This window comes from Apostichopus japonicus, chromosome 13 (assembly GCF_037975245.1).
Source record: "Apostichopus japonicus isolate 1M-3 chromosome 13, ASM3797524v1, whole genome shotgun sequence".
Classification (NCBI taxonomy): Eukaryota; Metazoa; Echinodermata; class Holothuroidea; order Aspidochirotida; family Stichopodidae; genus Apostichopus; species Apostichopus japonicus.
In genome coordinates this window covers 83,969-100,144 of record NC_092573.1, presented here as the reverse complement: position 1 = coordinate 100,144, position 16,176 = coordinate 83,969, and the positions used below count along the sequence as shown (strand labels likewise).

The 16,176-nt window shown below is 36.8% G+C and overlaps 1 protein-coding gene across 1 annotated transcript in view; it reads left to right on the top strand.

The window, feature by feature from the left end:
- Positions 1-16,176, top strand: part of LOC139979100 (endophilin-A3-like) — a 38,692-nt gene that overhangs the window by 8,831 nt on the left and 13,685 nt on the right. Inside the window, exons 4-7 of the mRNA XM_071989768.1 lie at positions 8,491-8,563; positions 9,833-9,976; positions 11,121-11,254; positions 12,595-12,661. Coding sequence (XP_071845869.1) covers positions 8,491-8,563; positions 9,833-9,976; positions 11,121-11,254; positions 12,595-12,661 — 418 coding nt within the window. The remainder of the gene's footprint in view (positions 1-8,490; positions 8,564-9,832; positions 9,977-11,120; positions 11,255-12,594; positions 12,662-16,176) is intronic.

The following is a 16,176-nucleotide window of genomic DNA, read 5'->3' as shown; positions in this document are numbered from 1 at the left end:
ATAGAAACATATATACACACATATTCTATTATATTGATCAGTATGGTCTACTGTACCTGTAGTGCTTGAATTTTGGTAAAATTACTCAGAAAAAGGGAGGGTGGGGTCATGGCATAAGGAGGGAAAGAGTAAAAAAAGGTAGTAATTCTAAAAATTAAGCCCATTTTGTGAAACACACTCTGTCTGTGAAGTAACATTTAACCAGCATTTTATTACATAGATGTGTAAAACATTTCTCTTTTAAAAGATTATGAAAGCAAATCTGAGTTAGAAGTACAGTATGTATATATATGCCAATATAGATCTATGGTTTTTGTACACTTGACACACTGCTTGTGTTCCTGATCTAGGGTCCATACAGTATATATTGGGATTTTTGCATGGAAAGAAATATCCTCCGTCGATCCGAGGGGGTAGCAGGCTCCCTCTTTCCCCCCACCGCCACACGGGCGGGTCGCTCGAGTGAGACTCGCCGAAGGCTTGTCCTCTGTAATACAGTTCTGCATTGATCCAGGTATTACTGGCAATACTACTGAAACAAGGTCTGCCAAGAATTAGAAGCTGCAAAGTATTTGTTAGGAACAGCACATTGACTGTCTATCACTGGAGAGCCAATACAAGGCATGAATTAGCTACAGTATTGGGGTGTCTCTCATGTAAATTGTAAACTCGTGGCTGATATTCTACATGACTAAACGCACTAAAGCTCTTCAATATCAAGTTAGAGACATCCAATTTCCTTTTACCAGATGCCCAGTCCTCCCTCCCCTCCTCCCCCAGCACCACTTCCCTCTTACTTTTCTCTCTTAAATATTGTGTCTTAAGTTGGACCTACTCTATTGGCAGATGTATCGTCTTGTAAAGCTGGGGTTCTGTTGTATATCACACTCCTTTCCAGACAAATGTTTAAAAGCCGTCCATAATTCAATAATGCATTTATCATGTAGGTTTAATAGTTATACAGATCTGTATCTACTAGGAAAGTTAATAGGATTTACCATAGATTAATTCTTGATAAAGAAATATATAGGAGAAAATGGATTTTTCACAGAGTGACTATGTAACCCTAAGATACCGTACTGAGTAGTGTAGATTTATTTAGGTAAGAGCGCTAGCAGTGACAGTTGAGTTGGGATCAATCACAGAATCAAAACCTTACATTGTTTACAAAAGCTTTACTACAGTACATTAATTTGTGATCCATGGCCTCACATTCTTCCTGACATAGCATATATTGTATGCTGTTATTGGCACATACTGTATGTAGTATAGTCAGCAGTAACACGGGGAAGTATGATCAGTCTGAAAATTGACCACGTTCCATGTGAGTTTAAAATAACTCTCATTTAGGCAGTTAAATGTAGTGTGACCTGTATATCTTGTATGTAATCTTGTAGCAGTTCAACACCTGTACTGACTGCTTTCACTATACACTTTGTTATGGGTCTTTTGTCAACATGAAGGACTTTTCCTAGTTGTTTGCTTTTTTTTAAACAATTAAATTAATTTCCTGCTGAACCCATTGTGTACATACTACCACTAGTGTGCTCACTCATGGTAGTAGCATGCTCTAAGTGTCAAATTGATAGTATAGTATGATATCTTACTGTATATTGCACCTTGTTTCTGGAACAACGCAATGTATACACGATTAAATGTGGGTAAGTACTCTTCTATACTGTAGATACAGTATATAGCAAGTTGTTCATCTCCCTGTGTAGGCTTTATACATGAAAGAGTTCCACAGTATTTGCAATTAACAATTTGCAGACTTTGCAATATTGGGGTTACAAAGTGTCACTTATATATAAACAAAGACAACCCGTACAGTGTATAGCCATATCCTGTTAATAATGTCAATTACTGTGCACATTCTTCTAGGAAGAGTTTGATCTTTCTCTTTTGTTTAACCTTTAGTTTTGTGAGTAATTTTCACTTTACTGATTAATGTAGTAAAACTGGATGCCCCATTAAAGTTAGATTCCTCACAAGTTTGATTTTACACATTGTAAATTAGTTTATAGATGCTGCTGATTTGTTCACACAATCTGTCTCGTAGTACAGAATACTGCAGTTTTGAGCTGTAGAATCAGGACTTGAAGCTGTGACCTCACTCACCTCAGAAGTAGTACCATATTCTGCAGTTTTGAATCTTATAAATGGGACTAGAAGCTGTGACCTCAGTTCGTAGTAGTACAGTACACTGCAGATTTGAGTGGTAGAACTGGGACTTGAAACTGTGTCTTCACTCACCTTAGTGAGTAGCAGTATTGTATCATGCAGTTTTGAATCTTATAAATGGGACTTGAAGCTGTGACCTCAGTTCGAAGTAGTACAGTACACTGCAGATTTGAGTCGTAGAACTGGGACTTGAAACTGTGACTTCACTCACCTTAGTTAGTAGCAGTACAGTATACTGCAGTTTTGAATCTTAGATATGGGACTTGAAGCTGTGAGCTCAGTTTGACTGTGAACATTCTACAAAGGGAGATACAATATCTCCATCCTTTCCTACAGTACACTGAATCCTATTTACAGTAGCACAATGGGCAGATGGGGTTAGGGGTAAGGGAGGGAGCTGTCGGGAAGTACAGATTTATGTTTGACCGAGAAAGTTAAATATCCTGTATTCTGGTTTGACAATAGAGTACTACAGTACTTGGGTACAATACTGTCCTTGTGTACTCATGCAGTAGCATATTGAGATTTCATACAGTGTTAACAGACCATTGATCAATTCCCAATACAGTATATACTTCACTAAATAAACCAAATGTGCAGCTGTTCGTGAAGGTGGTACACATTGTTTTATAGATTTTGATCTGATTGAAAGCAATAGATTCTATAAATTTTACACATTCTTCCATGTTTGGATGACACCTGGTAAATTATACAGGTCTACTGTAATGTCATAGTGCAGTGATTAGTAGTGCCATTACATATTTTTACAACATACTGTACTGTGCTGTTATGGTTATACGTATGTGTATGACAGTGAGTATGAGCAGTAGCTTCCTGGTGCATATGATAATACAAAATTAAAAAAAAAAATCAAAACAATGACATTTATTTCACTCCTATTTCCAGTCTACATATAAATGAACTTTCCTTTACCGAACTTTTTTTCAAATTTTGATTCATACCTTTTATATCAGCAAATTATGCAAAATTTACACATTTCAGGTATACTTATGAACTATGAACTACTGTGATTCCATTTTATGGTGGACTAAAGCAAGCATAGGCCTACAGTATGTTGAGGTGAAAGCTTAATTTTGTTGTTCCATATTCTGACAGAAACCTGATACCAAAAGTTTCATTTTCCCACTACTGTATACATGAGAATGTGAAAGCTAGGTTTAATTTCTTATATTAAGTATCTATGCCAGGAACTACTGTAGTACCAGGCACATACAGTAACTCCTGGGAAAGAGATGTGGTTGTTTTTAGTTCCTGAATGGTTTCCTTTTGAGGTTGTTAATGGAGGAAGCGTCTTCCGAGGTCAGCTTTTCCTATCGCTGGGGCTTGTTTGACATGTAGGGTAAGGCGGATATCCAGGTGCATCATTCTCAACCATTCTTTCATCCAATGGTGAAGATTATATGGAAACACTTGTTCATTAGTTAGCACAGTAGTGGTCAGGTTAAATTTTGCTTCACGAAATAGACCCAACACGCTGTGTTTAATGCACAGGTAAAGATGTTGTCTGGTCATATTAACACTGACTAGTGCTTTAAATATCTGCATACTAATTGCATGTATGCATGACCATCTACCTGTGTCATAAGGACTGACTAGTGCTTTAATATCTGCATATACTGTATAATAACAATAGCTCGAGAAAATATTAGAACTAAATATCTTTGGTTGATAACTGATCTGTAAAATGAAGTGTCTGGCCTGCTGATTAAAAATGACTATTAAACCTTGTCCAAAACAATAACAGTTTGCCATAAAACTGTGTTCAGTTTGTCTTTATAGCTTGTTTAGAATCATATCACTAAGGTAAATCTTGTTTGTGGTTATGTAAAGAAGGTAACACTTTTTCTATGTGCGAAGCATGTCGTAATAATTAATCCTGACTGACAAAGTTCGTAATCCACGGTCATGAGGGAATGTGCATATTTTAGCTAGCTGCTACTTTGCATTTTACCGCTCTTACAGTATTTATGCAAATATAGTACCAAGGTTCTGTGTACAAAAATATTCTTAAAAGTTTTGTAATGATTTTCCCATTTGCATAGCATAATATTGCTATGCTTATAAACTTTTGCACAACAGGTTTAACTCAAATGTCGTAAAGTACTGTTATATAATTTGCTAAAGTTTCTGTTTCCTTGAGGACAGAATTACCTAAATTCCATAAAATGCAGAAGATTTATAGCTCTTTAGACACTTAATTATCGTTTAAACAGTGTAATACTGTACCGCAGCACGCTAAATTAAGATTGCCTACAGTGTGTCTTTTAACAGTGGCACACAGTAATCATAAAAGTTGATCTGCATAGCAAACAAACATGCTAGGATAACCAAAATTATGGTCACCTGAATATCATACTTAGTTTGTTGTGTAATTCCAGTTTCACTGCTCCCTTCAGAAAAACTCAGCCGATCCTCAAATTTAACCCTCATTTATCTTTCTGGGAACAATTTAGAGCCCGGAAAACTCCTAGCTATTTTGAACATGTTAACTTTGTAGGTAGGCAATTTCAATATAACTCAGGCTTTAATGTGTTTAATATATAACCTACTTTGTTGAACTTGTCTTCAATGTACAGTACAGTGTTGTACACTATGCCTACCATTAGTATATATGACACTAGGCCATGTCCTACTGTACTGCATTACGAGTTGTCAAATTGTTTCAACTGAATTCCCGGTACTGTTTAACTGGTTCACAAAAGTTCACGGTCTGCATACAATGGTGTGATGGAGGGTAGGTCAATTAATAAAACACTCCAGTAAATTGTCAGGGTTGTTCTTAATACAGGATGAGAGGTTTTTTTTCTCTACATATCCTAACCAAACATATCAGTACTATCTGTGTGTTTACCATATATGGTGATTATTATTACAATGATGTAATGACTCACTGGCAGTGTGTCGGTGAGGTAATACACCTACCTTTATTGTGTGCAACAGTGAGTTTGCATATTTGTACACTGTATGACAGTCTACAAACTGTAATTACAGTCACACAACCAAGTAGACACTTCACAAGGCACTACAACTGTACCACAGTGTATTTACCATAGTCAATGACAGAGTCAAAACTTGGCACATTGAAAGTGCACACGCACACCTGTGTATGTCAATAGATCCAAGGAAGATCCCAAGTCTTGTCCTGGGTAATTTTAGAAGTTTGAAATGAAGTACACAGGCACAGTCCTCTTCAAGTGTTGGTTAATAATTTCAGATGTAGTTGCCCATCAGTTAGCATTGTATAATCTCTCTGATACAGTACCTCCCTTCTTCCCCTCTTCTGCTCTCCCTTACCTATTCTCTCCCTCCCTTCCTTCCCTTGCTCTCCCCTCTTCTCTCTCCTTTTCTCTCTTTGTCTCAGATTGTTCTCTTCTCTCCCTTCTTTCCTCTTCTCTTCCCTTTTCTCTCCCCTTCTCTCATTCATCTCTCCTTCCCCTCTCATTCCCCTCTCCCTTCCCTCTTCTCTCCCTGACCTTTCCTACCCTTCCATCCCCTCTTGTCTCCCCTCTTCTCTCCTGTTTTCCCTCCCCTCTTCTCTTACTTCTTCTATTTTCTCTTCTCTCCCCTCCTCTCTGGATGTCCTCTTTCCCTTTCTCCCCCCTCCCTTCCTGTTGATTACCTCCCTATTCCCACCTACCATCCCCTCTATCTTAAGGCAAACAATGTATAATTGTGCATATAAACCTCTATGTACAGTAATGTTTGTTTGTTATGAATGATTGAGGTTGTTGGACTTTCAATCATTGTGGACTCATATGAAATCTAAGTAAATGCAGACTAGACTTCAATGATTCAATCAAACAGTAAAATACAAATTTGATTGTCTTTGTTGCCTATTACTGACAACTTATGATATTGGAAAGAGTATATAATCATATAAATTCATTGAAAGTACTTGTAAAATGAACATTCAGTATTACAGTACAAGTTAAGAGATGCTTCAGTACTAGAGACCTACAGTTATAATACTCACAGTATTACTAATGGGCACTTAACATTGTGCATTTATATTGCTCATAGACATGTACGTTATATGAGACATTCCTGACCAGGATATATATTGGTTTTGACTGTGTTTATCTAGAGATGCATTGATAAGTTGTGCAGTACAGTATTTGATAAGATCTACTACATAACAGACAGCTAGACCAGTGTAATCTTTATTCTATCTATATAAATTTATTATCTATATAAAGTTTGGGCTGTAAGCAGTGATCACTAAACCGTTTTGACATGTACAGTATGCTGGCAAGAATCCTTTCACATATTTCTATTACATTTGTGTACATAGGAATATATTCTTTCTATTGGACAAATTGTTAAAATATAGAAAGTAAACTTGTAAAAGAGCATGTTGACTATGGAGGCCTCATCTAGACAATTGCAGTGGTTCACATTAAACAAAAAAAATCCAGATTTCATATGTTTCAAAAACTATTTCTCAAGGTCTATTTCAGTTCAACTCTCTGTTGTCATTGAGTTAATTCCAATACGGTAGTACTGTAGCTCATGCAAAGATCATTGTTGCGTCATAAATGTTGCAAGAACATATCGCTTGTTCAGAAGGACTCTTTGGTCCCAGGTGTTACTTCCTCAGCATCCTATAGTAGCTCACTTGTGTTCTCACAACGGTAGCATTCTGTCAAGCCATTGTACTTTGTCTAGAATGAACTGGTAAACGTTTTTAGCACTGTACACCCTTAGCTGCAAAGGTTGCCAGTTCACCCTAGACGGGTGGAGCGAGAGTGCTAAGGTTGTGAGTAGACAGGTAAACTTGTTGCTCATAAATAACCAAACCCAATGAGTTTTGGGATTATAAAACCATATATATCACATTATATACATACTGTACTGTACATACTACATGTGCTGCATAGGTTGCTTGTCTTAATTGTCTGACAATGTTGAAAATTGCACTTTGGCAACTGGTTGCTCCACACAGTCAATAACTTAATTAATAGAAAAAGTAAAATGTTATTGCAATATTCTAGACTGTTGGCCTCCATATACCATAGTTGAAATGATTGATGAGACGACCACAGGAAGATGTCAACTTTGTCAAGACATATTAATAATTCATAAAACATGCATTAAATGTCAATTTGCTTGCCCAGTACAACTTTTCTCCTTCTGATAGTCTTTGTGACAAGCAATACTGTACAATATGTCACCGCGATTGTGTGAAATAATTGTAATGTGTACCAGAGAAGAACTACTGTATTAAGGAAATAACAGAGTGGATCATGTCAAGACATATAATGTTCTGTATCAGATGTTAATTTGACTACGTTCATGTCCTGCCTTTATATACTGTACTGTATATAGTTACAAGATGTCACATCAATTGAGCATGATTGTACAATGTGTACCAGAGAATGACTATTAATGAAAGCCATTCACACATTCAAAACTTTGTACTGTATTATCTGTTAAGAGTTATCCAACTTCTATTGATGATCTTTGTTATTATTTGAGTGCTTGGCTTCATCTAGTTAATCATTTACAGGTTAGCTCGGGCATTGAACTTGACATGTGCAATGAACTTAGATGATTCTGGAGATAAAGTCTGAGGAAAACTGTAAAGTTAACATCATAAAATTTATTAATATTATACATGAATTAAATGCAGTAAAAACAATATTTCAGGGCACAGTCACCAACCTGTTCAGGCATTGGTTACTTATTTTCAGTTGCAGTTGCCTCAGGTAGCATTTGGATAGTATCCCTTACCTCTCCCCTCTTCATCCCCCCTTCCCTCCCTCTCCATTCCCTCCCTCTCCATTCCCTCTCTTCCCCTCACCCTCTTTCTCTTCCCTCCTTCCCCTAGAGCTCTGTTATAACTATTTCTCCCTCTGTTTACCCCTCTATTTCGCACCCCTATTTCGCACCCCTATCCCGCCCCCCTATCCCGCCCCTTAATTTTGTTTTCCCCCTTCTTTGCCCTCACTGCCTCCCACTCCTTTTCTCTCTACAGTTAAATCCAGAGTATCTTTTCCTTAAACTGGTTAGTAATGCAGATCAGTTCGCACTAAATAAGAAGCAATTCCATGTTTGTGTACTAGATGTAAACTTAAAGAATGTGGTGGTTTGAGCCAACAGTTCAACTTGGAGTCACAGAGTGCCTATAACTGAATTACAGCTGTTCATTTGGGTACCTGAATCATCTAAGTCCCAGTCATACCTTAAAGTTTTCTATCCATTGAACATGGATTTTATGTGTGTATTTATTTGTAAATGATTGATAAATTAATTTGAAAGATAATTACTTTTTGTTTGTAATTCCTACAGCAAATTGATGCCACAACTGCAGCAGTTGATGAAATCATGACAAAAACCATTGAATTTCTGCAGCCAAATCCAGGTAAATTGGATCTCTCTTCAGATTCAGCCATTCCCGAAGCCTACAAGTCTTCATTCTCTCACCACCTCTCAAATCTTGTTGGCTTCTCAAAGTTGTTGTTCAGTCGATATTGGTGTACCATCCAGCTCCATATTAATTCCTATTAACTTGTAACATTCTAGCACTGCACCCGCAATGACCCTATCTAAGGTCTCCTTCAGAATCTACCATTTTGAAGCCTATAATGCATGTTCATTTACAGCTCCATATTGTGAATATCTGGCAAATCTGAGGAATATAACGACTTTACACATGTTGCAGTTTGCATTCAAATGTAGTGTTGATAAAAAGATGAAATTTCGAAAGTATTCACTGAAAGATGACTAGCTCTGCTTTTGTGTATAATCTGTTTGATCTATAGTTATTTGTCACCTCAAACCTTTGTTTTGCAAGGTCCATTCAATTTAATATTGAATTTAATGATTTAAAGTAGGTAGTTGAGTTTGGTTGGCAATTTGATCAAACCTTCTTTGGTAAATTCCACAAAAAAAGATTGCACCTGATACTGTATGCACTAAAGGCACTGTCCTAATTTTTGTCACCAAATGAAAATGTTAATTCATAATCACCTCCTATAACATGCCAATTCAAAGTTTTTAAAGTTTGCCTGTTTGGGTATTGCAAACAGGCCCTGCCAAAGGAATGTTTCCAGAGTATCTTTATCTTTTTTTATATTATTTAAAGTTTTGTTATCATTTTGGTAAATAGCAATTAACACATCTTCTGTATGTTGTGAGTTTGTGCTGTTCAATTCACTGTTGTTATTATGATTCTTCTTTGTTGCAGTTGTATTGTAGGAGCTGCATATACTGTAGTACTGCACGCAGTGTGTATCATTTTTGTCTTCTTTGGCCTTCATTATTCAATGGGGCTGTAACAACACTGATTGAATGCTGATCAGATCTTGCCTACTGTATGAAAATCAGTGGGAGGATTTTAATCTTGAGCATTTTGAGTACATCCTGTATCAGAATACTGAGTGGGTGGGGTGGAAGGGGTTATTGAGGGTGCAGTGCAAAAATGTTACCAGTTATATTTATTATATTTACATTGAAGTATTTATAATATTCACTATTCATGAACATAAATGTTGTCGGTACATCTGTTGATTCCTACTTTTGTACTATCATTTTTTCCCCGTTTTGCCAACTTTTCTCGGACTTTCTCTACAGTCTCCCTACATGTTTACTCTTCACCTACTTCATCGGTTTTGATTTTTCTACTTTTCAGTCAATCGTGCCAAAGTGAGTACCGCCAGAACCATGAATAAAATGAGAGGGCAAACAACGACGAGCAGGTATCCACAGGTGGAGGCACAACTTGGAGAATGCTTCATGAAACACAGCCAAGATCTAGGCGAAGAGTCCTATTTTGGTATAAACTTGAGTACCCTGTCCTGCTGCATATGATATCAAACAAGCTTGTACATATATGTCAATTATTCATGGTAATTTGCTCCTAATAGGAGTAATATTTACTCTGTGTGTGATAATCCATGACAAAAAAAAGAAGATTGAGTGCTACTTAGTAATGTCTCTGTAGCTATCACGCTATTCAAGATATTCTCCTTTAAAATATGCTAAATCACCAGAATGCTCCCTTAAAGACGACACCGTTTATGAATGTCTGACAACTGTTAATGTTAATCCATGGTTTAATGCATTCTAAAAATTCAGCCAAAACATGTTCCTTAAACTTGTATAGGAAAAACACAGCAGCCTTGAATATTTGTAACACATTGCATATTGTACATGTCTTTTGAGGCCATTAAACTCTTTATGTTTACCTGTGGAGTTTTGTGTAGCATCTGAGGAAATGATGTAATGGTCTGTGTATTAGACTTAGTAGTCCAGCCTCTTTCATTAAAGGCATTGAAGACTCGCCCCAAACCGCGTGCGGCCATCTGAAAAAGTTAACTTTCCGTTGCTTGGAAGTTACGTTTTCTTTGTGTCGCTACAAAATGCAGACAGTACAGTAATGAAACGTGATACCTAGTTATCTTTAGCTGGACCTGAGATGTCCATCGCTGTATTGTTTGTACACTGTGCTGTGGGTATTGACCACAGCTGTATGTACTGACTGTACACTAGTGTCTAATTACCGACGGTAGCAAGCTCTGTGTGTGTATTTTCTAGGATCGATGGTGGTGTCTAACACTTCTGTTACACCTCATTCGAAACTTGGTCAGATTACCGGCATGAGACGTTTCTTTTTGAGCGAGTCTTCACAACCTTTAAGCCTTATAGGTTTGTATGACCATTTCGAATAATTTAAAAGTATCATATCCAAATACAACCTGGACTGATAGCAGTTTCTTTTGAATGTCAACAACTTATCAAAGTTAATTGTGTGTCTTAAAACAAGACTTGACAAATTTGCAATCAAATTGGGGTTTGCTTTTTTAAGATCACTTTAAATCAAGAATACTCACAGAGCATTTTAATCATAAAATGGAACAATCAGTGTATTTGGAATTTCTGGGTCAAGTACTTCATTTCTTCTCCTACTTTCTTGTCAGGTATGGCTCTGAAGGACTGTGGCGAAGCTATGAAACAGTTATCAGAAGTGAAAGATAGCTTGGACATCAATGTAGTGCAGAACTTTATTGAACCCCTGGAGCATCTAAAAAACAAAGAACTGAAAGAAATTAATGTAAGAAGTACTTACAATGTAATGCAAAGCAGAGGTTAAGATTCCTAAATGCAGAAAGGAGAAAGGAGGGAGGGCAGGGACGGGAAGGGAAGGGGAGGAGGGTGGGCCCCATCAACATAATTGTCTCTTGGGCAGCTGAACTAGCTCTGGACATCTCTGCGTATGCCACTGTGTAAGTCTTGTGCAGAATTTATAGCTGTTACTGTGAAAATGTTAGAAAACAAGTGATCTCTGACATTGTATGTATTCAGCATGTATCGTTTCGCAAGTATCAGATTTGAGTAACTTTCAAAGACAAAATCTCAGGAATTCGAACTTCAGTGCATTCATGCATCCTGCCTCTCTTTGACACTCATGATAAAGTATTGTTTTAATTTTGAAAGAGATATGAGTTCCAATCACCCAGTACATATTACACTAGGTAGATACTATATCACTGAATCTTGAGCATGTCTCATGACATGTTTATGTTATAAACCAACTTGTCTCACCCTTATGAGGATATCCTGTGGTTGTTGTTTTTTACTTTTATGTTGCCAAGTTCATTTTAATCTTTGTGGAACCAAAATAAGTTGCTCAGATGATGCATTTCATTGTGACAAACTTATATTGACAGGCATTTTATTTTTTAGATATTTGTCTGTGAAGTTCAAACCCACTACTTTGAAAAACAAAATCACCTCTGATGAACAGCTGGATAAATTCCCTGATATCAACATCATGTCAAGCATTTTGAAGTGTTTGGAATATGATGAGTGATTGTTATAAGTAGTTTCATAGAGAAAGTATGTTACAATAGTTTTGAGACCTTGTTGCCAAATAGTACAACAGACTTTTTGAATGGCATTTTGGAGAGAGATGATGGTGGAAAATACTGTTTCTACACGAAATTAATAGTGTTGAAATACGGTTTGAAAGATTTGATTATTTGTAATATTTGGTGAATTGATATATAGTCAACACAGAAATTTTGGGTTGGTGGTGCCCAAAAGTTATGTTTGGACGTTTCCTTTTCCATTGTGTGACACGGTCAATACTGTGCACCAAACCTTGTCTTTTTCAAAAGACACAATGTCACAATGCGCTTCATTTTCTGTCAGCATATGAAATGAATCTCTTCTCTCTCTCCCCACCCCCCTCCCCCCTCATGGTCCACACCCACACACTCTCACCATGCAAGCAGTGGGACATATTTAGCTTTACTGCAGGTAGTTCTGATTGTCGATGGTGAAGTAGAAACTGAGGTCCGTAAATTCTGACAGTTTTTTAAAACCGAGATCAGAAAGAGAGGAGGAATGTGGTTTTGGATTTATCAGTGAATTTGAAATTTGTTTTTTTAGCACCACCGTAAGAAGATGGAGAGTAGAAGATTGGATTACGACGGAAAGAAGAGGAAGCAGGCCAAAGGTTGGTGGTTGTTGCAGCGTGATTTAATTCAACAATTCTTTGTGCTCGTTTCTCTGTCCATCCTTGGTATAGATATAGGAGGAGAGTGACATGCCAATTTATATATAACATTAACCATACCTGAGTGTGGATCCTAAAGACAACAGTTTTTACAATAGTGATTAGTTTGGATTAATTGGTGCTTTTAATCTACCAAATTATTATTTCTTTACGGCAGAAATGTTCTGGCGACATACCTAAAGTCTTAAAGACAAATTGAAAGTACACATTATTTCCCTGTGACTGTAATTTTGCTTTAAAATCTGCATGCAGCATTGCCTTTGCTTCAGGGTTTGCAAGTTTGCCTAACTGTACTTGGCCGGCAAGTGAGTCAGTCTCCTCTTTCTACTTCTATGGTCGTTATACCTCTCTTAATTCATCATCTTCACTTGAACCGGGTGAACGGATTAATGCTAGTCTCTTATAGATATCAAACATTGATAAATATTAGATCACGGAATGACAGGACGAGTCTTAATTAAATCCCTAGGGCTCAATTTATCCTGGTCAAACTGTTAAAGGGCACTAAGTGGTCATTTTTCCCCCTGTTTTAACTAAACTAGAGAGCATAGGATTATTAATATTCTTTCCATGTCTTGCATGGCCTCTGCATTACTGGTAGCTGAGCTATGCGGGAGGATTTCTTTTTCTGATTTTGACTTGGCAGCTATCTTCAAAGCAAGGTTGATAAACAATAACAACATTGCCTTAGCAAATACTACTTCTCTTGAAAACATCGCACGGAATAAGCTTAACAAGTAATCTCTTGCCCATAAACTGTCACGGAAAGACGTTCTTTCTTGATATGATCTTCTGTTTTATTTATCTGTGAAGTGTGATACAATTTGGAATGTTTGCTTAGCTGTCTATGTTCCCTATGACTTGACTTACCAAAATGAAACTTAAAACAAAAATGTTATCATCGTATGTGGATAAGTGAGTTCAGTTTACAAAGAAACAAAACATCATTTTTCAACTGATTTGCCTTGATGACATCATTCACATCTGTCGCTGCCCTGGTGCATTCACAAAAAACCACCAAGATTTGAAAACCTCATATCTTCACCTTACAAGATGTTATGAGGATGTGGTTTTGACCTAAAGATTGAGAAATTGTCTGGCCTTTATTTTCTATTTGCAATCAACTGCAGTCATGGAAATATTACTTAAATGCAAATACCAAACAATTTTTCCCAAGATTCTGTTGATCTGTGGCAGTAGCAGTTGAAGTATGATCTCTACAAGCAGTTGTGGTATATTACATCCTATTAATGGGGTGTACTATTAACCATCTTGTCCTACGTTTGATTTTTGCTGTGTTGTTACGTCTTGATATTTAATCACAAGCTTTTATTCTCTCACTTTCCTTTTCTCTCCAATTTTTTTTCACTTTTCATATCACCACACACCACCAGGAGGTAATTATACATTTGTTTCTAAGTCTCCACTGCTTTATATATTTTGTTTCCTTCCCTCCCCCCCCCTACCCAAAAGTTTACCCTTTTTCTTATTTTATCTCTCCAAATTTACCCCTCCACCATAAAGTAACACTGCATGTGTCGCCTACAGTGCACTGACTGCCAAACTTTGATTATTGCCTTTGTTCGAAACGGGCTCTGTTATCATTCGCTGCGTTATGAAAGTGAAAAATACAACGTTGCAGAATGGCTTTAATACCCATCACACACATTCTGCATGTCTATTTATGTAGTGTCGACTGATATATCATGTGTTCGTGGCATAGGACAATTCAGTTTGAGTGTGACAAGACATGTGATCTTCAGTTGCTGGTAGGCTGAGCAGATAGAATACTAGGAGTATTGTCAATGAAATCAGTTAAACCTTTTGAAGCAAAAGAGGGAGTTTTGCCATTTTGTGTGGTGGTAGTGTGTGAGGGGAAACATCAGGGATGTGAAAATTTTAGCCTCCTGGTGTTTTTTTGGATGAGTACAGTCTCTATATTTCTAGTCCATGTTAGATCTGCTTTGTGTACATTGTTTGAAATATCAGATTATTTGGCTACGGCAGATTATAAAATCTCTCGATGTTAAAGAGGAGTCTGTAGATTGGTGGTATAATTAATTTTGAGGAATAATTGTTTATCAACTAAAATGATTGATAAAGTAGAAATATTTGCAGGAACACACAAAAAAAAAAATTAAAATTTGTGCACTGGGTTGATCTGGATGACCTTGGTTAGTAATAGCTTGTTTCACTTATGTTAATGCACTGTTGATCATATGGTATTGCACAGGGGTCTCATAGGGTGCAATGTGGGGTATTAAACTTATGACATAATATAAAAGTGATATTATTAATTGGGGATCAGGCATTTTCTTTCATCTTGGCTACACTTTTACACCTTTGGTGAGTGGATTACTTCTTTGAAGAAAGTTTCTGGTTTTTCAGGAATTGGTTACACTCTAGTGATCGGCTTTCTTATGATATTGTCAAATTTTAGAGTAAAACGAAAGAAACAGATGTTTAGCAAATTCCCAGGTTTTGCCGTCTCTGAAAATTACTTCTGTTGGAATGTTTTCGAGAGATATTGTTTGATTCACTTTGTAGTCAGACTCCTTCTTCTTGGGTTATATTACTGGCTGCATACTAATATTTCAAGTAGTATGACATATGGGTCAACTTGTTGAGTACTCAAATAGACAGAAACCTTCTGTAGGTATTAATACCACCCTGCATTGCCAGATCAGTGGAATGATACTTTTGACCGCTATGTTTCACCCTGTAGAAGTAAAAGCTGATTACTGTTGGAAAAAACATCATAAGAGAGGAAAGAGTAATAACATCCCAACAGGTCAACCTGTCAAAAGAAATATCTCTTTCTGGTCGATATAAACTGAACATTTATTATTTCTATGAACTAAAGGTCAATCTAAATTTCAAGGAAAGACTTGTTTCTTTTTCGTAAAGTCATAACAATGTTTAACTACATTTCGGCCTCAGTTCTTTTTTTTTAATATTTACATAACCATTTGTGTTTCATGATCCCATAATTTCTACCTTTTCCAAGTTTCTGATGATTCAGGGTAACCACCTCTGTTTTGTTCACTTTATGATTACTTTGATCCAGTAATTGCATGTTTGTCATATCCTGGCTAACCCTTCCATTACAAGACCTAATATTTTCAGCTTTGTCATAGTTTGTCTGTAATTTGTGACAATAACATCTGTAGCATTGTTGCTTTCGTCCCTGCTATTTACAGTCAACGACTTAAAAGTGGTACTGTCCCGTTTTGGATTAGACAATTGTAGGGGAGTTTTGTGTAAGGATTAAATATAAATTTTCATTGACTTTGTGAGGTGAAGCATGTCGCAGATTTTCTTTACCGAGAAGGAACGCTCAGAGAGTTTTAGTTGTCAAGTTGTATAGGGTTGTACAAGGGGAGAAAATCCTGCAATTGTTGACTGTGATGGCAAAAAGTACATTCCATTCTCATTTGTTACTTGTAGCTTTGAAT